Genomic DNA, 23,629 nt, shown 5'->3' with positions numbered 1-23,629 from the left:
ATAAGCTGGTAGAGCATCAACTAAGGATAAAAATAAGTTAAAAATATTGATATGTCATGGACCTCCTTTTCGAGATATTTGAGATTTAAAATATGGCGGGAAAAGGCTGACTCTGACTTTTACCTTATGTTTGCATTGGTATTATTAGGTCTCAAAATTAAAGAAAGAAAATTAAGAATCGTCTAAAATTTTGGTAAATGACCTTTCATGAGCTATTAAGTCTTATATGAAAAAATAAATGGGTGTTATGGGGCAAAATATTTTACATTGTATTGTATGGAAAAACACCAAGAAGTCCGAACATTTGACAATAATTCCAAAACCTCACCTAAGTACATCCTTAAGTAAATAAAAACAAACGTCTGTACCAAATACCCTGTTTTAAAAATTTTGTATTCAATTTTGTTTACTTTATATTATGCAAATGCATAACGGTATTTTAAATAATACTCTACACAATAAATGAATCTTATCACTTTTGAGTTATTGTTTCGTGGCACATTTGATAAAAATAATACAAACGTAAGCATGAAAAATTGGAACCTGAAAAAATCATTAAATGTTTCAAGTTTCATTACTTGCCTTTTCTGTTGAAAATATAATCAAGAATTCTTTCTGGTTCTGAAGCCTTTTTATTGTTAATATTCAATGGCGCAGTTATGTTATATTGAACAGCAAACAGCAAGTGATCATACAAATTCTGTCCAACAGGCAGATCAACTTTTAATGGTATCTGTAGAAGGAGACATATCATATATTTGATATTTTCTTAGCTGAACATTTTTGTTTCGAGGGGCACTGATGAGTCTTTCGTAGACGAAACGCGCGTCTGGTGTAAGTATATAGTTTGAATCGTGATGGGTTTATTTAACCTATTGTAAAAGCTTATTATTCGCTTATATAACCTCATGATTAGCAGAAGCGCTTCCATATCTACATGTGTGGCTCTTGTTTTCTCATGTGTTCATGTCGTTAGATTTTGTTTATTACATTGATTGATGTACGTCATCGATTTATTACATGTGTACGGTGGTAAACTGCTATTGGCAACGTATGCATATGTATATTCAGTAGAATAAAACACGTTTTTTTTTTGGTGTTTCTGTTCAAATGAGCTATTGTATTGTCTGGACGAAACATTTCAATGCTTCTCATTTTTTGTTTGAATAAGTACATCTTACTCCAAATTTGTTTATCACGTTTTGAATTTTGAAGTAGTGTACATATTAACATATTTTCATAAAAGAAACCAATCAACTACAAATCAATGAAAGTATAGCATATACATCAATGATAAAGCACGCAGACGACACAAATAAACAAACGATAGTAAAAAGCAGTAAATAATCATTGAAGATTGAAGTGAAATGTTATCTGAATATGAATAAGCTGTTCAGCTGTTTACTTCGATTAAGACTTCTTTAAATTCAACAAAAGTTTGCATGAAATTGGTGAGTGGCATTCATTTCAATTTCTGCTTTGGACCAACGATAACGAAAAACATAGTTAATCGGTTTCAACTAGAATGTAAGTGTAAGCAAAAACAAAACAAAAACAAAGCTACCAACACGTGCGAGATATCCTACTTATTCCCAATTGCAAAACGTGAAAACACCTTTTTTTGTATATTACCTTCATTTGTTGAAGATGTTTGCGAGGGCCGATTCCCGAGAGCATCAAAATCTGAGCAGAGTGTATGAATCCAGCTGAAAGAATAACTTCATGTTTTGCAAATATCCGTTGTCTCTTTCCATCTTTGATAAATTCAACTCCAACAGCTTTGTTATTTCTTATTAAAACCTGTATGTCATAGATGATAGATAAATGTTTAGTTTTTATCTACAAGCAGGAAAGATATACAATGGGATTCAAACATAATTTAGTAAAATATTTGTATATCGAAAAATAATATAGTAAAATATTTGTATATCGAAAAATAATTCCAATGTGAATGCACTTAAGTTGAAGGATAAATTTTAATTTCAAATTTAATATTAGATTCATAGTCATTTTTATTGTAAAAAAAAATGAAAACAAGACGTAAAATAAGTTATAATATGAGTCTGAAGCGCTTTGACTGGATTTACCTTCCTCCGGAACGCTCAAAGGGCCAAACGTTTGAAATTCGAAGCCGAAACCGTTGAAGAGCTATGTGACAAAAATACTTAAAATAAATAGCCAAACTCATTTAAAGTCAACTTTGCCAAAGGGAGTTAAAACCTTAGTTTCTAAATAATTTCAAAATTTATAAAAGGACAATTTTAGAAAGGTTTATCAGTACCGAAGTACTAACTACTGAGCTAATGATACTCTCGGGGACTGATTGTCCACCAGCAGAGGTATTGACCCGGTAATTGAAAATTGTGTTAGGCAGTCATTTTCACTTTAGACAAATTTCGCCCTTAAATAAACACATTTAAGAACTTTTTATACCGTCCATTTGGAATTCCGTGCTGTCATTTAGTCTTGGCGACATATTCAAGAGTTATGAATTACTTATTAAATTGTATATAGAGTAAAAGAGGGACGAAAGATACCAGAGGGATAGTCAAACTCATAAATAAAAAAATAAAGATAAAAATGAAAAAAACAAACAGACAAACAATAGTACACATTATACAACATAGACAACTAAAGAATAAGGAACACGAACCCCACCAAAAACTAGGGGTGATATCAGGTGCTCCGGAAGGGTAAGCAGATCCTGCTCAACATGTGGCACCCGCCGTGTTGCTCATGTTAGAACAAATCCGATAAATAGTCTAGTTCGGTAGGTCACATTCATTAAAGGGAAGAGGATTGTAGTTACAACGTAAGGAACATATCCGATATCATTTGTGAAAAGGTTATTTCGTAACGGCCAACCAACTCATGATGGCGTAAAATTCAAAATCAAAGTATAAACTATACGTATGTATTGCCGGCTTATGCTCTGCCGTTGCCGTTCAAAATTGTTGTGCATGTATCACTGTTTTATCGGGACTGTTGTGTTCTCTATAAAACCTATTATGGTTTTTATGGACATGGTAGCAAAGATACCTCCAGTATTGAAACCGCTTGTACAATAATACTATAACACAACATTTACTAAGGGCAATAACGAGTTATCTCTCTTCTTCATTATTTGCAATCTCTTAATTGTTCCGACTTTGATAGTAGAGTACTAAGAATTGCGCATGGTCATAGACGTTCTTTAAAGTAAAACATGTAGAAACAGAAACTCGTTACCTTTGTTACATGGGATCGCAAACTGACTTGCAAGTTGCGTCTTTCTAAGGCTGGCCTAAGGTAACAGGTCGATGTACTGCAACGTTTGCCGTCTTTGACATTCATCTGATTTTTTACAAAAACCTAAAATATTATATGTAAAACAAACAAACTGTTTCCTGCTATATTGGGCTGAGTTAAAGACCATAAATACTATATGTAGGAAAAGTTGAAATCGAGAATGTTTTGTTTGAATAAGAGGAATTCTTTTTAAGGAAGGATTTATTCCTCCCTAAGACAAGATACTTGCATTTAAGTTGGCTATTCTTTTTTTATGAAACGAAGCATTACCAACTCTTTTAATGTGTCTTTTATTTGCCATGGGGAGTACTTTTGTAAAGTGTAGAAAAAGTCAAATGTTGTAATACTATTGTAAGATAAAAGAGTCTTAGATTGTATGTACTCTAATAGATCTTTGGAATTGTTTAGTATCAACATCTGATTCACGCCACCTCTAAAACAAACAGTTTCGCAATAGCTTTTAAGCTTTGATTGCTGATGGAATAGATATTTATTATTTAGAAAGAGGTTTCGTGGAGTAATTGGAAGACCTACCAGTATACAGTTATTTGTAAGGAAACTTATTGGCCATGGGTACTGAATACAGTTATGTAAGATATAGTTCTATATCTTTGGTTGAAATTCAAAAGGAACATAGAACAGACCTATTATCAAGGATTTCCTCTTTGGTAAGTGTCATGACGTTTATGTTGAATTTTAAAGTGACTTAAATCATTGTTAAAAAATGGCGAGTTAAACCTGCTTTTTTTAACTAGTTGATAATCACACTTCTCTGAGAGTTTTGTTTGATAGTTTCATTAAACAAATTAATTTGTTAAGAACCCCGGTCCGATTCAACCAGGACTTAATTTAGCTCACTCTGTTCCTTTACTAATGCTCTTATGACTGACAGTATCAATACTAAATTGTAGATTTATTTTTTTAGCATAAGTGCATCCTTCATTTTATGTTTTTACTTATTTTGTTTTTATTTTGACTTGTTTAATGGTAAAATAGATTAACTAGATTTGAATAAAGGCAGCAAACTGTAAACTCTTGTTTTCAGTTTTCTTTGATCGCTCTAAATAATAACTACCGACCGTGCAAGACACGTATGTGTATTCATTATAGTGAAAAACCACCCTAATAATCTACATATCAGATCTTAGCATATTACTGTTTGTTTTGTGTGCACGGCATTTATGATGTCATTTCTAATAGACAGACAAAATATTACAGTCATTCCTTATAATTTAATTTAAAGCCAGAGTAAATTATAAAAAAACAACGTTGAAGACGTCACGGTCACATGAAGAAATTACGTCCATGAGCTGATAGACAAAAAACAATCATCTAATCAGAGGTTGCGTTACATTCAAAATTAAATTATTAACTTGTAAACTACCTATCGGATCATCACTATTACAATCTACTGTAGAAAATCCAATTTCTTTTGCCGCTGTTTGGTAAAATGACTGTAAAATACTCCCAGTAGTCTCTTTTATTACTATAGGTCCATGAAGTCCTCGTAAAGCTATAAAACATTTGAACTTTCATATATGACTGAAACGAAATTGTCTGCAATTGATTATAAACCAATCCTTCTGTTCATGATTTGTGATAATTTGGTGTACTTTGTGATTGATTTAAGAAATATAAGCAGTATATAGAAAGGGTATATATATATGTATAAAGACTCATTTTGCCAATAATAATATAAGATTGCTCCATATTATTTGCAACATTTAAACCTTACCAAAGATCATAGGTAATAGCTTCATACTTCAGATCTTCATTTTGCATTGAATTTAAACAGCTAGATTATAAATAATATTAAGAATTTGAAAAACATGGAATTATGAATATAAGTTTTAAAAGGTTATGGCCAACTTGGCTAAGGCCTCTATGCTTGGTATACATCTACCTTAGGTTTTCAAGGAATTTTAATTTAATTACAACAATAAAGAGATGTGGAATGATTTTCAAAATCTAACAAAACAGCTTGTAAATTTATTTTAATGGCATGACAACTCTACTCTTCCCTCCTATAGTTGATTGGTTAAAGGACTGACTATGTGTATTTGATATAAGGTGTCTCAAAAACTATAGGGTTAGTTATCTTAAATGCTTAGTTACCATATGAGGTAAGTATCAAAACAAAAAAGATCCCATAACCATAAAAACAACAAAGTGTTGAGGAAAACTCTGAAAGGGTTATTTAGAGGAGGAAATTAATAATAAAAAGTTGAAATAAGTTCATAAAACCTAGTTAAAGCTACCAAGTTTTTATTGTAGGCATAATGGTGTTAATTTCCTTAGAAAACAAACTAGTTAAGAGCCTGTGTCGCTCACCTTGGTCTATGTACATCTCAAACAAAGAACACAGATGGATTCATGACACAATTGTCTTTGGTGATGGTGATGTGTTTGTAGATCTTATTTTACTGCACATTCTTACTACTTGCAATTTTCTCTAATGAACTTGGCCCTTTAGTTAGAGAGGAAAACATTTTGTAAAAATTTACAAAAATTTACCAAATTAATGAAAATTGCTAAAAATGTATAAAGGACAATAAGTGGTCAACTGACTATTTTGGTCATGTTGACTTATTTGTAGATTTTTATTTGCTGACATTATGCTGTTAATAGTTAATCTATATCTATAATAATATTCAAGATAATAACCAAAAACAAAATGTCCTTATAGTTTACCAATCGGAGGGCAGCAACCCAACAATCAGTTGTACAATTCATCTGAAAATTACAGAGCAGATAGATAAACAATTTAACACCATGTTAGATGTACTCTAAATGCTTTGGTTTCAGAGTTAAAAGCCAAACTCTGGTTTTTTTACCCATGGCGGCCATCTTGGGTGGTTGGCTGGGTCACCACAGACAATTTTAAACTAGATAGTCTTATTAAATATTGTGGCTAAGTTATGTTAAATTTGGCGCAGTTGTTTCAAAGGAGAAGATTTTTGTAAAAGATAACAAAAATTTAAGAAAAACTGGTAAAAAATGACTATAAAGGGAAATAACTCCTTAAGGGGGTCAAATCACCATTTTGGTCATGCTGACTTATTTGCACATCTTACTTTGCTGAACATTATTGCTGTTTACAGTTTATCTCATCTAAATAATATTCAAGATAATAACCAAAACCGGAAAGTTTTCTTAAAATTACTAATTCAGGGACAGCAACCCAACAACCGGTTGTCCGATTCATCTGAAATTACAGGGTAGTTTATCTTGATATGATAAACAATTTAACTCCATGGCAGATTTGTTCTAAATGCATTGGGTTCAGATTTATAAGCCAAATCTACATTTTACCGCCTTATGTTCTATCTTGAGCCACTGCAGCCATCTTGGTTGGTTGGCCGGATCACTGGACACATTTGTTTCAAGTTTGGTTGATTTTGGCCCAGTAGTTTCAGAGGTAAAGATTTTTGTAAAAGTTTACGACGAAGACGACGGACGACAACGACGACGATGACGGACGATGTACGACGGACGAAGACGACGACGACGGACGATGGACAACGGACGAATTACGCCAAATGATGAGAAAAGCTCACTTGGCCTTTTAAGAAAAAAAGAAATCAGATAGGATTCAACAGATGAAGAAATTGATACATGTAATGAACGATCGAAATGAATTCATTAAAGCTAAACAAAATTCATTGTTGGCATTTGTGTTGTGTATGGACAAATTGAAGTAGTATTTTAACTTTTAAGACATGATCACTTTTCTAGGCCGCTAGTCAAAATATCACATGTGTAGATACTCGTTTGGAAAAATTCGTTACACAAGTGCTAGTGACGTAATACGATATATCTGGGTCAGTAAATTCGATATGGGTTAACTCTCAACACGTATAGAATTTACTCACCCGATATATATCGTATTAGGTCAACAATACACCATGTAACTAATAATATGACATCATGTTATTTCTCATTTAATTTATTATATATCCTAACGTTTTAAACGGAGAAAAAAATGAAAAAGCAGATAGAATTACAACTCAAATAGTAATAAAGCATCGGTTTTAGTATTCAACGTCTTTTTGTTCGTAAAAATTAGTACATATTTCCGTTAGTTGGATGTCTTCATTAACTAGCCTTGAGTAAAGTTTGGTTTGGTAAATATAATACTACAATAGTATTCTCCAAGAATAAAAGTATATCCTACTTGAGTCTCCGTAAGATGTATCTGTAGCATTTTCGAGTTTTCTGAAGAAGGGCAGAACATCGTCGTATCCCCAACCGACTGCCCCTTCGTGTTCCCACTGATCATAGTTGTTACGACTGCCTCTTACAATATTTTGTGCATTTATCGACGATGAACCACCAAGCACTTTGCCTTGTGCTATGTAAGCTCTCTATGTTTATGATATATGAAATAGAAAAATAAAAGGTGCATCTTTCCTGTCAAAAAAGTTAAGTATTTTTGAATATCATAATATTTTTTCTCAGTTTTAAATTAAAATAAATTTGGTTGATAGTCTGCTAATATTGAATTTGAATAGATATAACAAAATCAGGATAAACTGGTTACACAGAGTTCAATTGTTCTAATACGGTATTAATAGGGTTAATGAAATTCATATCGGGTTTGGCTTCGGGGTGTTTGTGTCCTGTCGAAAACCAAATAGTAAGCAGTAACGGCTAAATCTGCGTTTTTTGTCTGCGCGGTATCAGAAAATACAAGCTAGCAATACACAAATATCTCAACAATACTAACAATAATGTGTTCTATCCTAAATATGTACTAAATATTTTATACTGCTAGAAACAGCAAAATAATTTAGGAAATTTGAGGCCCCAGAGGCATAAAACATGTAAAATTGTCTGAACTCATTGATGACCAAGGTAATCAAATTTCTGATCAATCTAAAATATTGTTTGAACAGGAGCAGTTTTATAGGACACTTTATACATCTAAGTCATTCAGTAATGATGACAATCAATTTTTTAAACATGACATAAAACTCAGTGCAGAACAAAAACTTCTTTGTGAGGGAAACTTATCTTTAAGGGAATGTGGGGAAGCTTTAAAACAGATGCAAAATGGAAAGTCTCCATGATCTGATGGATTTACAGTGGATTTTTTCAAATTTTTTTGGAAAGATATTGGTCCATTTGTCTTTAGATCTCTGCAATTTGGATATGAGTTGGGCCATTTTTCAGATTTTCAATACCAAAGTATTATTACTTGTATTCCTAAGGAAGGGAAAGATAGGAGGTACATGGGTAACTGGCGACCGATCAGCTTAATGAACACAGATATGAAAATTGCATCTGCAGTTCTTGCTGGTAGAGCTAAAAAGGTACTGTTCGCCATTATTAGTGACACACAAAAGGGCTTTATGAAAGGGAGATTCATAGGAGAGAACACTAGACTTCTATATGATTTAATGCACTATCTAGAAAAAAATGATATAGAAGGATTGTTATTACTAGTAGATTTCGAAAAAGCCTTTGATTCTATAGAATGGGATTTTTTAAAGCAGGCTTTGATTAGTTTTAATTTTGGTCCTTCTTTTTGTAAATGGTTTGATGTGCTTTATGCAGATGCAAAGAGCTGTGTCATTAATAATGGTAATATGTCCCAATTTTTCAACCTTGAAAGAGGCTGTCGCCAGGGGGACCCGTTATCTCCCTATTTGTTTATTATTGGGGTGGAATTACTTGCCATACAGCTAAAAGGGAATCCAAAAATAAAAGGGGTGAATATAAATGGGAATCTGCCACTCATTAGTCAGTATGCAGATGATACGTTTCTTACACTGGATGGAAGTGAAGATTCATTAAAAGAGACCCTTTCTTGTTTTGAAAAATTTCACAAAGTCTCAGGATTAAAGATAAATACAACTAAAACAAAAGTTGTTTGGATTGGAAGTAAGAGATATTCTGACTTGGTTTTATGTCCTGAAACAAATCTAAGCTGGTCCTGTTCAAACTTTAAGGTTTTAGGATTAAATTTCTCTTTGGATCTAGAGTGTATGCCCAGTTTGAATTTCAGAGCAAAAATCATTGATATTTCAAAATTATTGAAAAGTTGGCAGCATAGGAAGCTAACACTACTTGGCAAGGTTACTGTTATTAAGACTCTTGCACTTCCGAAATTGATTCATTTGCTTACATCTTTACCTAATATATGTCAATCCATGTTGAATGAAATCAACAGATTATTCTTTAATTTTATATGGGATGGAAAAACAGAAAAAATCAAACGTGATACACTGATTGCAGATAAAAAGGAGGGAGGTTTGAAAATGGTTCATTTACAATCTTTCAACTTTTATCTTAAAGTCGGTTGGGTGAGGCGATTTTTTTCAAATTTGAATGGGGACTGGCAAAATATTCTTAAGTTGATATTGAAAAAATTTGGGGGTGCAAGATCTTTTTCTTTACAAAACTTCAAATTTTTAGAGATTGGAAATCAACTCAGCAATCCTTTTTGGAAAGATGTTTTTCAAGCTTTACACTCATCTAAACCACATGTTAAAACTGATGTCAAGGAGTGTCTCTCGATGGATATCTTGAATTTTGTGAAAACAGAAGATTTCTCATTATTTAACAGATGGGGAGTTGCCGGTGTGCAAAACCTCTGTCACATTTTTGACCATCAAAGAAGAGATTTTTTCACATTTGATCAGATTAAACAAAAAGTTCAGACAAATAATTATATGCACTATTACAGTTTAATATCAAATATCCCTATGGAGGTAAAACAGTGTATTAGGGAAAACACTGATACTGACTTAGAAAATTTTACTCCGCAGGAAAAAATTTTGGAGAAAATTACTAGCAGTAAAAATATCAAATTCATATATAATAATCTTATTGTAAAATGTGCACATCCTCCAGTTGTAAAATTTTCAAAATGGGAGGATGAGCTGCATTCTAACATTGAAGACTGGAAAAAATACTTTTGTATACTTCAGAAATGTTGTAGAGATACATATTTGTATAATTTCCAATATAAGTTTTTACATAGGACTATTCCTACAAATACATTTTTATATAAGATTAAAATCAAAGATACAAAGTTATGTTCTTTTTGTAGATGTGAAGATGAAACTATTGGACATTTATTTTATGATTGTCAAGTGACATCAAATTTTTTATATTTGTTTTGTGCTTGCCTGAAAAATTTCTATGTTAACATTGATTTTAACAAAAAAAACTTTTTTCTTGGTTTTGTAGAAGAAAGCTTATTTTTAAATTTTCTTGTAATTTTTGCCAAAAAATACATATATAAATGCAAGCTAGAAGAAAAGCTTCCAAATGCAATTGAATTAAAAAATAGACTGAGAAACTTTTATAACTTAGAGTTATATACAGCAAGAAAATACAACAAAGTTTTTGAACTTGAAAAACTTTGGGCCCCTATGCTAATTATTTATCCTGAATGGTAATCTAACAACCAAATTTATATCAATATATATATCTTTTTGACCTATTTATGGAACAGAGCAAACAACATGTAATATATGCATAGCACATGTAAACCTTCTTTTTTTTTTCTTCTATTTTAAAATAATCTATAGATATTTCTATATGAAGAGATTGTGAAAAAAAGAGAGAAAGAGAGAGTGAGAAAGAAGGAGAGAGAGAGTGTGAAAGAGAGAGAGAAAAAAAAAAGATTTTCAAAATATTTATTTTTTAGTTTGTGTAAATCTTGATAAAACAATAGTCTATTGTTGTTATATATTTGAAACCCTGTAACACCCTAGTCAGGTGGTGCTGTAAGGGTGATGTTAAATCCTGACTATTGAAAAAAAAATAAAAAATAAAAAAAAAAATTGTCTACCCCTGGGTCATAAAACATACAATTTAACTTGTAAATGCTATGATTTTATGATTTCAAATGTCTTTATGCGGAAAACAATAACTATGCCTGGAAGTTATGCAAAAATCAGATGTTAGCAGTCATCTCTATAACATTTAAAGTGAATTTATATCTTAATTGGTTATAAAAGGTACCAGGATTATAATTTAGTACGCAAGACGCGCGTTTCTTCTACAAAATTCTCATCAGTGACGCTCATGTCAAAATATTTATAAAGTCAAACAAATATATAGTTGAAGAGCATTGAGGATCCATAAGTCCAAATAGTTGTGCCAAATACGGCTAAGGCAATCTATGCCTGGGATAAGAAAGTCCTTAGTTTTTCGTAAAATTCAAAGTTTTGTATACAGGAAATTTATAAAAATTACCATATTATTGATATTCATGTCAACACCTAAATGTTGACTACTGACCTGGTGATACCCTTGGGAACGAAACGTCCACCAGCAATGGCATCGACCCAGTGGTGTTAATAGTTATCAAAGTACCAGGATTATAATTTTGTACGCCAGACGCGCGTTTCGTCTACATAAGACTCATCAGTGACGCTCAAATCAAAATATTTATAAAGTCAAACAAATATATAGTTGAAGAGCATTGAGGATCCATAAGTCCAAATAGTTGTGCCAAATACGGCTAAGGTAATCTATGCCTGGGATAAGAAAGTCCTACGTTTTCCGAAAAATTCAAAGTTTTGTAAACGGGAAATTTATAAAAATGACCCCAATATTGATTTTCATGTCAACACCGAAGTGTTGACTACTGGGCTGGTGATACCCTCGGGGACGAAACGTCCACCAGCAGTGGCATCGACCCAGTGGTGTAAATAGTTATCGAAGTACCAGGATTATAATTTTGTACGCCAGACGCGCGTTTAGTCTACATAAGACTCATCAGTGACGCTCATATCAAAATATTTAAAAAGCCAAACAAGTACAAAGTTGAAGAGCATTGAGGATCCAAAATTCTCAAAAGTTGTGCCAAATACGGCTAAGGTAATCTATTCCTAGCATAGGAACATCCTTAGTTTTCCGAAAAATTCAAAGTTTTGTAAACGGGAAATTTATAAAAAAATAACCACAATATTGATATTCATGTCAACACCGAAGTGTTGACTACTAGGCTGGTGATACCCTCGGGTACGAAACGTCCACCAGCAGTGGCATCGACCCAGTGGTGTAAATAGTTATCAAAGTACCAGGATTATAATTTTGTACGCCAGACGCGCGTTTCGTCTACATAAGACTCATCAATGACGCTCATATCAAAATATTTAAAAAGTCAAACAAGTGCAAAGTTGAAGAGCATTGAGGATTCAAAATTCCAAAAAGTTGTGCCAAATACGGCTTAGGTAATCTATTCCTGGGATAGGAACATCCTTAGTTTTCCGAAAAAGTCAAAGTTTTGTAAACGGGAAATTTATAAAAAAGACCACAATATTAATATTTATGTCAGCACCGAAGTGTTGACTACTGGTCTGGTGATACCCTCGGGGACGAAACGTCCACCAGCAGTGGCATCGACCCAGTGGTGTAAATAGTTATATTTATCTTAAATAGGGTAAGTTGTCAATAATTAGAGTTTCAAATTTCTCAAAAATTGAAATAGGGGAGAGGGTATAAAAATGTACTGTGAAGTAAAAATTTGAGTGTATGCAGTAATTTCTATAAGGCTATAATTCTGGTAAATGAGTATTCATGTGAGAAAAACTGGTTTCAGAGAGTTTTCTATTTGAATATATGTTTGATTAGGTTGTGTATTGTAAATACAGCTGTTTCTCAAACTACTCCTTTTTTGGGGAGATCTAGATTATTTATAGAAAATTAATTTTGTTTACATACTGGTTCCAAGTCATGCTCTTTGTGTTGCATCTCATAGAGACATAACTTTGGAATGTTACCAGTAAATATACATGTGTATATTGATTATATTGAAATATGTGGTAACCCTAAAGTGGAAGTAGGAGTAATTATGAATATTAGTGTTAGTTTAAATTATGAGAAGTTCGGGGCATATTCACGTTGAAGATCGATATGCCGCACAGTCCTATAATTTGGCCTTTGAAAAAATAGTAAGGTATATGAACTTTCAATTCCAGGATATGATTTTTTTCAAAACTTCATAGTAAAAGTAATACAGTTTTAGCCGTAAAAGGAGTTCCTATGAGAAGTTCCATTGTCAATATTTACTTTATTCAAAAAATTATTTATATCAAAAAAGATATTACCTCATTTTCATAAGCAAGATGGGAGTACTTTTGTTGAACAGTACGATATCCCCAATCTTTTTCTGAACCTATAAGGGAAGCCCATAGAGATGGTATTTGAGTTACGTCATCAGGTTCCAAATCTGATATTCCAGCTTCCAGCAGAAGAACTGAAGTATCACAATCTTCCGAAAGCCGAGTGGCAACTACACTACCTGCAGAACCAGCTCCCACTACAAAATATAATTACAAAAAAAACTAAAGTTTACGTTGTGTAGTCGCTAGCCGTACAGTAAGTTCACTTGATAAATAGTCGTGTTTTAGAACTTCTTTTAACCAAAATTGGGTGTCTTATAAACAGATACAGCCTTACAGATATCGCTATGCTGTATCTGTATACTATACAGATATCGCTCTAAAGCTCCACCCACTGCCGGACTTGTGTTGTATGAACAAAAAATGGAAAACTACACGTTTAATAATTTCTTGCGTCCGAAGCGCTTTTCTGGATTTACCTTCATCAGGAACGCTCAAAGCCAAACATTTAAAATCCGAAGATGTATAAGTACCGAAAATCGTTGAAGAGCTATATGTCAAAATATCTAATAGAAATAGCCAAATTCATCTTAAGCCAACTTTGCCTGCGGGAGTTGAAACCTTAGTTGCAAAATAATTTGAAAATTTATAAACGAAAATTTTTAGTAAAGTTTGTTAAATCATGTCAGTACCGAATCACTCACTACTGAGCTGATGATACTCCCGGGGACTGATAGTCCATTAGCAGAGGTATCGACTCAGTGATGTAAAAAATAGAAAACAACATGTTTATTAATTTCTACGTGATCTACGGATGTGTATTGCAGTCGCATTCCAATGACGTATTGTTTTACCTTATGCGAATTCGCGATTACTTTTATACGTTCTGCTAGTTTTCGAACATTTCTTCAGAGAAATAAGAATCATGTTTTTGATTCAAACAGTCAAACATATAGCAGTATTTTCTAAGACGACAATCATCGACTTCAAAACTTGAATGTTTACATGTTTAAGAAAATCAACCATGTCTATTTCAGCATACATATTACGTGAATGTCGAGTTCGGTTCATATTCTGAAGCGTAGAACAACTCGTCCACTTCTGTTTAAAATTACACAATGTTTTGTTATTTTTTTTTCTACTGTTGAAATAAGTTGTCATGTTAGAATAGATAATTATTCACCTCGGGCGATGTATTATTGTTGACTATTCGACGTTCTTTTTTTATTAACCCGTCTCCAGCTGAATCTGAATGTGTGATTTTAGTATTCCTACGAGGTCTTCAGGGAATTTTAAATTGACAATAAATGCAACTGGAGGCTCTCAAGAGCCTGTATCGCTCACATGATTCTACTTGGGTTTTTGAAATCATATAAAAAAATATAAAATTTGGCTAAAAGTAACAACACTTGGCCAGCACCTCATAAGGATAGGAACATTCATGCTATGTTTGATTTCATTCAATTCAGTGGTTCCTTAGAAGAAGACTTTTGTATGCATTTCCCATAGGGTCCTATATTAAACTAAGTCCCCCACTGGCGGTCATCTTGAATGTTGCAATGGCAACAAAGTAACAACACTTGGTCAGTATCGTATTAAGAAACATTCATGTTATGTTTGGTTTCATTCCATTTAGTGTTTCACTAAAATAAGTCATTTGTATGTATTTCCCGTAGTGTCCTATGTTAAACTAAGTCCTCCGCTGGAGGCCATCTTGGATAATGGATCAGCTACAAAGTAACAACACGTGGTCAGCACCTCATAAGGAACATTTATGCTATGTTTTGTTTTATTCCATTCAGTGGTTCTCTAAAAGAAGACATTTGGATATATTTCCCATAGGGTCATATGCTAAACTAAGTCCCCCGCTGGGGGCCATCTTGGATGATGGATCGGCTACAAAGTAACAACACTTGGTCAGCACCTCATAAGGAACATTCATGCCATGTTTAGTTTCATTCCATTCAGTGGTTCTTTAGAAGAAGTTCAAAATGTAAAAAGTTAACGACGACGACGCACGACCACGGACGACGACGGACGCCAAGTGATGAGAAAAGCTCACTTGGCCCTTCGGGCCGGGTGAGCTCAAACATGTGAGTTTTTGTGTCAAAGCAAAAACAATATACAATATTGATTGCAGGATAAAGACAATTAATAACTGTTTATGTTCTTTAAATTGCTCGAAACAGGAATAATATCTCGCTAAAACTCGCACTGCATCTGTTTCTGAGCCTCATACAAATACAGCTGATATTTAAAGACACTGAACAGTTATTGTCTATTTATCGGTCAAAGACACAATGAAAATTTGAAGCACACTTGGTCTTTGATTGAACCAGACTGTTTCTTTTATTGTTTAACGGCTTGATAGCAGTTCACTTTATCGTTTAACGGCTTGATAGCAGTTCAATATGAAGTTAACGTGTGTCTAAAACCTATCAACATCAATTGAATTGATAAAGAAAATAGTCAGACCTGTCTAAAAAATTCTGTTTAAACAAATACATTACGCGTAACACTTTTATCGGAATACCAATATTTCATTGATCTGCCTTTTAACAAGTCAAACACGAGATTGATTACAGGTGACGTATATCTAATATTGCAAGGTATGTAGAGTATTCTAATTAACCATGATAACAAACATCAATATTGATGTAATTTTACAAAAGTTTATGATCGGTTTTAATTCAGAGCGCCCAGTTTCTCATTTCTTTAAAAGACCTAATCGCCTCTAAAAATAAGATGTTATTAAATGTCAGTAGGTTTTGAAAAAGAAACATATTTGATACCATATGCCATGTATAATAAAAGCTGACTATATGTGTACTAAATTATGAAAAAAAATATCATGAGTCTATTTCAAATGACAAGATTAGTATATATTGAACATGTTGACTACAAACAAATTTACCTCGTTGATTTAAAGTTACATATTGCCACATTAAATGGTCGGACAATGTATCATGAATACAGGTATACAATCGTTAACCGACATTTTCATCATCCACAACATTGACCATCATTTATGAAGAAAAAAAGATGACACTTTCGGTGGACGTTTCGTCCCCTAGGGTATCACCAGTTCAATAGTCAGCACTTCGGTGTTGACATGAATATCAACAATGTGGTCATTTTTATAAATTTTCTGTTTACAAAACTTTGAATTTTTCGAAAAATTAAGGATTTTTTTTTATCCCAGGCATAGATTACCTTAGCCGTATTTGGCACAACTTTTTGGAATTTTGGATCCTTATTGCTCTTCAACTTTTTATTTGTTTGGCATTATAACTATTTTGATTTGAGCGTCACTGATGAGTCTTATGTAGACGAAACGCGCGTCTGGCGTACTAAATTATAATCCCGGTACCTTTGATAACTATTTCGTTTTAAAAATAAGCTGCACTCGTCAAACCTTTCAGTCAAACAATTAGCGGAGTCATCCGAGGTTTGCCGGCTGTAGTAACCCTACATGATTTCTTATTTTAAGCAAAAATAGTCACCTCAAAAAAGCTTACCAACAATATAATCATACATTTCTGTGAAGGGTTTCTCATAGATTCCGGGTGGATCTACTTTCCGTTCAGGAAGAATAATTGCAAGAAAGTAAACAAGAGATGCAATTGCCGATTTACGGACTATCACTTCTGCGAAAAACATTTTATAATGACCAATTTCTGGCTGAAAATAACAAATATCTACAAAAAATAAAGAGATCAAGTTAAATTTTGATACCTTTGATTAAATTTAAGCCTGAAAAGAAATATGTTAACGGGCGCACTATGTTTGCGCGCATTTGGGGATTAAAGTGTTTTACGTTTGCGCGTAGCTTTTGATTACATTTGCGCGCATTCATTTTACAGGTAAACCCAGGTAAAAATATCAATAAAAAATAAACTAGATTATAATTGACTATATATTTTTTTTTCATTTTTATAAATATTACTATCATTATTGATTTTGAAAATATTTCTTCATTATTCATATTGAATTCTAATTATAGGTGAGACAATACTTGGGCATGTTTGATGAGGATTTAAGCCCAAGTTGAAAGTGATCATTATAAACTCCGTAGTATACATGTAGCTTAAGGCATACTTGTAACTTTATTGCGAATATTTCAGACTGAAAAGTGTTTCAACGAATAGTGATCGTTTTAAAAATTAGTAAATAATTTAACGTGGAACTGAAAGGGTTTTGATATTTCATGTCAGCATCACTTTTGTACTGACATGGATTATCATTGATATGGTTATATTTATGAATTAACTGTTTACAAAATTCTGAATTTTTGAAATGCTTAGGCTTTTCTACCTCAGGCATATATTACCGTAGCTGTATTTGACAAAACGTTTAGGTATTTTGGTCCCCAATGCTCTTTAACCTCGTATTTAATTTGGCCCTTTTAACTTTTTTGGATTTGAGCGTCACTGATGAGTCTTTTGTAGACGAAACGAGCGTCTGCGTATATACAAAATTGATTCCTGGTATTTATGATAAGTTTATTTGATTATTTATCACTTTGTACAAGAATAAGCCATTTTCTAAACGCTGAGAAATATCAAGTTTTTTCTAAATAATGAATAATTATCAATAAAAAATGTTTATGATAAATCTATTAATGTCATCGCGAAAAATTAGAACCATGTTTTTCTTACCGATATAATGTATACTATTTAAAAAGAAAGGGTTAATCAAATATCTTACAGTAATTGAATTCCAAAACGCAAATGTCTAAAGTAAACTGTAAACGATTAGGAATTTAAACTGTCCATTTAAATATTGAAGTTCTAACTTCTTTTTTTTTATCTTCAGAATAACAAATTTAATTTACAAAAGAAAGCTTACCTTAAAATATACGTCTCCTCTAATTCTTAACTTTTCAGTAGTTCTCATTAAAAAAAATGTAACAATCCAACAAAGTATAAAAAATTATGCATACTTTAACTTACCAGGTAAAACACCTACTGATATATTTGTGTATTTTAACAGAGCATATGTGACGAACAAAAATACATGATTATGTATAATTACAGTTCATTTAGTCGATAAATACATGTTATGCATAATAGTTCATTTCTTCGATAAGTATTCGTACATGTCAAACATGAAGCATGTTAGATTATGAACAAAAAGTTAAATCACAAAACATAACTGAACTCTGAGGAAAATTCAAAACAGAATGTCCCGAGTCATGGGGCGAAATCAAAATCTCAAATACACCAAATAAATGGACAACAATTGTCATGTTACTGTCTTGGTTCAAGCATTTTGGCATGGTGAAACCTGGTTCTATAGCTAGCTCAAACTCTCACTATTATGACAGTCTACAGCGATGTTTTAAGAAAAAAAACCAGACATAATAGGTAAAAATGTCAAAATAGGGATAAAGCAGTCTACGTTGTATTATTATTTTAATCACTATAGAATCAAACAAATATATTAGGAAACATTTACCACGGCTGAAAAACACAACGACTGGATGTATCAGTACAGATCTAGAGCAAAACCACACACAAGAAAGAAACACAAAAAGCCACACAGACAAAGCATATTGAAAAAAAAACGACAAAAAATGCAAAACTTATCATAGAACAAAAATTACTACTTTTTAATACTCGCGAACGCATGATTTGCTTTCTAAATTTTCGTTTTAACTGGATGCAAACAATCTAGCACAAATATTGGAGTAGGTTAAACAGTGAACGCTACGTAAAGTTGTTGGTATTCACCATTTGAATCATTACTTGGGAATCCATTTTTTTTTTTTTTTTTTTTTTTTCATTGTTTTAATTTCTTTTTTTTTGTACCTATAAAACATTAGATACGTGATATAGTCTGATTTAATAATAACACTAAATTTAGTAACAACTATCAGTAACTTATATAAAATTACTATAGGATCAAACACATTTTTCTAGACTGAGGTTATCGATGTGTAAATCTAGAGCAACCCAGGTTTCACGTATATGCATGTAACCTCTAGAATAATGTGTTTATTATAATCCTATAATTCTTAACCCAATCATTTACAATTTTCAATAAAACTTCAGTACATTGGCTACTTTTTCTAATCAAATGCACAATTGGGACATTTCGTAACTTTATATATTAATTTTATAACTTAATATCATTGAAAATACTTAAAGATTACAAAACAGTATATATAGATATTAATAAAATGAGAATTAGTTCTACAGATGTTATATGCACTCAGCAACAAAAGAAACGCATTAATGTTACCATACTTTATAATCCAACTGCCTATAACTCTTAAAAAAGTTTTTGAACTAAATTTCTGTATAAATATTCAACATCCAGAGGCGGATTTAGAGGGGAGCCAGGGGGTCCAGGGGGTCCAGGCACCTCTTTTCCGGGAAAAAATTAAGTTGATTATATAGGGAATGACTTAAACATGACCAGAGCGGGCCTCCCTCTTAGGTAGTCATTGGGCTCCCATTTATGCAAAATTTCTTGATCCGGCAGTGTCATCAAACTCGACAAAAGGTCATCCTGTTCAGTTTAAAATACAATTTTAATCAACATACGAAAATTTAGCTAATTCAAATTTGTGGAAAACAATATTTTTACCAGAAAAAAAGCATGACTTTGATGCACCAAACACTTAGGATTTCCGTCATTTTTACGAGAAACCTTATCATCTCCTTTAAAACGATAATTCCAATATGAAACCGTGTGTTATTTTCGGGGCGAAGCTAAATATATAAATCAGAGTTACTCTCGATATTTAACTCGTCATACGATAGAGTTAGTTAGCATACATTAACACAAAAATTGACTGATGGAACCTTTTTTGTTGATAGTGCTCTCAAAAAACTGACGGTATCGTCGATACTTACCATCAAAAACCGTGTGTGCAATTTGATGTCCATTTACAAGTTGTGATTGTTGAATTCTGTTTTACGATCTTTAGTTTTTAAGGTAGCCCCTTATCACAAAGAATATTAATATTTAGTATGGAACCATGTAATTATAATAATAATAAAAAGTAGTTATCAACAGTTCCCCAAGCGCCTTTTGGAATGACATAAAGTGTCACGACAAAGGTCAACTGAAAAAGGACAGGATGCAGTAGATATATTTTACATGTATTACAATACTAATAGTCATCAATTTTAGAATAGGAAAAATGAATACGAAAAAAACATACATAACTAAGACACTTTTGTGAATGGTCTTGATTTGGCATGTACATTAACTAATACGGTCCATCATTTCTGTATTTTTCTAAATTTTAAGGCGATTATTTTTTTTTCTTTTCTTTTTATGTTAGAACCACATATTCTTTATTTTTGGCCCGTTTAACTCTATATTTTTTAAACATTTTTTTATTCTGGACTTATTGCCATCTATTCTCTAACCTTTCATTTGTGGAAAATATTTTGTCTTCAATATGAACGTAGGGCTCAAAGTTTTACGTGGGACTATTTAAAGTTGACATTGAGAACTTCGGGTACGTTTTCTAACAAATCGAAGATGAAATGTTTCAGGGAAATGTCTAGTCTAAGAGTACTTATTCGCCAAATATTATCCACACTAAAAATTCAGGAGGGTCCCCAAAAGTGTTTTGCGATATATTTTGATATATATTTTTTGGTATCGAACTTAAACTTAAAGTCATCGGCATATGCTCTGTAGCGGACAAATATACGGAAATGTCTTTTGTTTACTTTATCACATTTTATCTGGTTTATTCTGGTTATTCCTACATATTTTGTATGTTATCAATGGGATTATGAAGACTTATTTTGTAAAAACACAGAACTGATGAATCAAGGAAAACCCAGGTACCTCTTGTGGAAAATAAAGAAAAATAATTGATATTACATTATTTCATAAAATATTTTCAAAGCACATTTTGTGTAAATAATATTCGAAAGAACTTATAGGCGTGATGGTATTCACAAGCAATTGCATTTATTTTGGTGCAAACATTAAAATATAAAAGTAAATAAAATCAATTGAAATTTAAATAATAATTTTTAAATCATTCTTTGAATCAATGCACTAAATTTTTAGTAACACTAAACAAAGCACCAAAAGTACACTAACATGACATTAATCATAGCACTCACACAGTAATACATAACATATTATTGAATATACAAGAGAATACAAAGTCTTAACCAATGTGCATGAGATGAGAAGCAGCATCGCCATACTCGACAGTAGAAAGTTCGTCAAACTGATTATGTTACCTTGTTTTCAGTGTTTGCAGTCTATTATCTATTTCCCTGTATTTCTCTTTCTTGGGACTTGTTTTCCACAGGCTATGAACTGGATAAGTATGAGAGCATGGAAGGCATCTTTTTGTCTCAACAACTTTATCATGCTTTGGTTGAGGTGCCTTTACTAACTTCTATAGTTTACTATGCCATCTTCGTAATGGTTTTTTGTTCTAGGACCTTATGTTGCGTTGTGGTTCAATAGGCTATCGGTGTTCACATACATGAAGATAGTTTTATAGTTTGTAAAGATAAGGATTGATGGTAAGGGTTCTGCATCATCGATGCCTTCAAGTTCATTAAAAACCAAACATCTAAAACTGTATTGGGTGGTAAAAGTGACAGAACTACAGCTCATCGTACACGTTTGTGCATGTCCCCCCTTTGACTGTATTCAGTCTGCAAACCATACTTTTGTGCATTTCTTGAAAGAATTGTACAAATTGAAATTCTTGTAATATTTATTCAAGATGTACAAATGGGATATATAAGCATGAATTCTCCATCAAATCTATTTGAATTTTACCAAATTTGTCTTCTGCGTCTTTTAAAGACACAGGGATGTAATACGATTGTCAATGACATGTTTCAACGCAGCCAATCAAACTTCAATTTCCAGTTAGATTCAATCCTAAATGCCCACTTAAAGTATAACAGCAAATATGGTAAAATTATTGAATTCTCCCGTCTGGCATGAAAAATTCAATGCTGAGTGAAGTGAGGGCAAATAATTCTATCATAAAAATCAAGTTACCTATGCAAGGGGAGATTCAGCTAGGACTTTAGAAAAGGGCCGAAAAAACTATCTTCTGATTTTTGTAACGATTTTAATATCATTGTGTATGAAAAACAATTGACATTTAGTTTGCAATCGAAAAGGGTATACGCCTATTACAATAATATCAAACGACCACCGATTCTGCTACCCATAGCTTTCGAAGGTTCTTTGGTTATTTTTCGTCGTCAATTAAATGATGGATTTTTTGCGCAAACCCCCTGAGGGGTTCCCGCTTATATATTGGCGTGTTTAGGATGTGTCTTTGTGCCACTCGATATCTCGGCTAGAAGTCAGAATACAATTCTCGGAACATCTCGAAAGATTTCCATCATTTATACAGGGAGTTATCTCCATCTTTGATACAGTCCTTCTATGGCTAGGCTACCACGTGGCATTGTATATTCAACAATCAAAGTAAATTGGAAAGTAAAACAACAATGAATAAGTCGCAGTCAATAAATCGTTAAAATATTAGAACCTGTTTGCCTTTTCACAAAACATATGTGTTTTTAATTATGTGAATGCTTATAAGCGTTTTTGGTGTGAAAGTTTCTAAGCAAGTATAATGACAACGCAATTATTATTTTGTTTTGAAACGACCCCAGTATATCGTGTGTGTCTAAGTCATTTTATAATGTGGTATTGTGCATATAGATTTGTAATGGTAACATGTAAATTAATTATGTCTGAAGATTTAACCACGTGATTTTGTGAATTTTTATCATAGACTGAGGAGAGAACATTCTGGTTTTAATATTTATCGGAAAACAGAGAGATAATATAAGTATCAAAAGTATTCAATTGTATTAATGAACATGTAAAAGAACATGAAGAAATCAGAATATTTTCAGAGTTGCAATCAAGAAATAATTATTGTATATGACAAGATACGTTAGCAGCTTTGAAATTATTAAATATTCATTCATATATGTTACATAATAATTACATAAAAAAATATCCTTGCATCTTACAAAAAACAAGAATGTGTCCCTAGTACACGGACGCCCCATCCGCACTTTAATTTGCTATGCTATTTGGACCATGAAAATGGGAAGAAAATGTCTAATTTGGCATTAAAATTAGAAAGATCATATATTAGGAAACATGTGTACTAAGTTTCAAGTTGATTGGACTTCAACTTCATTAAAAAAAACTACCTCGATCAAAAACTTTAACCTGAAGTGGGACGAACGGACACATTGACTTTCAAAGTAGTTTGCGATTCAAATGTAAAA

General features: G+C 32.4%; 1 protein-coding gene and 1 long non-coding RNA gene across 2 annotated transcripts; both read right to left on the bottom strand.

Moving 5' to 3' along the window:
- Positions 1-550: 550 nt before the first annotated feature.
- LOC139497184 (uncharacterized) lies at positions 551-3,349 on the bottom strand. The gene is made up of 3 exons (XR_011657708.1): positions 3,229-3,349; positions 1,633-1,800; positions 551-733 (listed from the first exon to the last, which is right to left on the bottom strand). It is a non-coding gene; the product is annotated as an uncharacterized lncRNA (long non-coding RNA).
- A 1,267-nt stretch (positions 3,350-4,616) lies between these two features.
- Positions 4,617-18,308, bottom strand: LOC139497666 (glucose dehydrogenase [FAD, quinone]-like). Its single transcript, XM_071285898.1, has 5 exons — positions 18,219-18,308; positions 16,889-17,068; positions 13,356-13,567; positions 7,463-7,652; positions 4,617-4,801 (listed from the first exon to the last, which is right to left on the bottom strand). The coding sequence occupies exons 2-5, from the start codon at positions 17,028-17,030 to the stop codon at positions 4,617-4,619; spliced, it is 729 nt and encodes a 242-aa protein (XP_071141999.1). The 5' UTR covers positions 17,031-17,068; positions 18,219-18,308.
- Positions 18,309-23,629: the final 5,321 nt, after the last annotated feature.

The sequence above is a fragment of the Mytilus edulis genome, chromosome 12, assembly GCF_963676685.1.
Source record: "Mytilus edulis chromosome 12, xbMytEdul2.2, whole genome shotgun sequence".
NCBI lineage: Eukaryota > Metazoa > Mollusca > Bivalvia > Mytilida > Mytilidae > Mytilus > Mytilus edulis.
The sequence above is the reverse complement of the archived record's forward strand: the minus strand, read 5'-3'. Positions and strand labels throughout refer to the sequence as shown.

Bases quoted from the DNA above. Each gene is read 5' to 3' on its own strand.
- LOC139497666 (XM_071285898.1), bottom strand. From the start codon at position 17,030: ATGTTTTTCGCAGAAGTGATAGTCCGTAAATCGGCAATTGCATCTCTT. The intron at 13,568-16,888 runs GTAAGCTTTTTT...TATATTTTGTAG, and splicing joins AATGTATGATTATATTGTTG to TGGGAGCTGGTTCTGCAGGT. The intron at 4,802-7,462 runs GTAGGATATACT...AATGTTTTATAG, and splicing joins TACATCTTACGGAGACTCAA to CTTTACGAGGACTTCATGGA.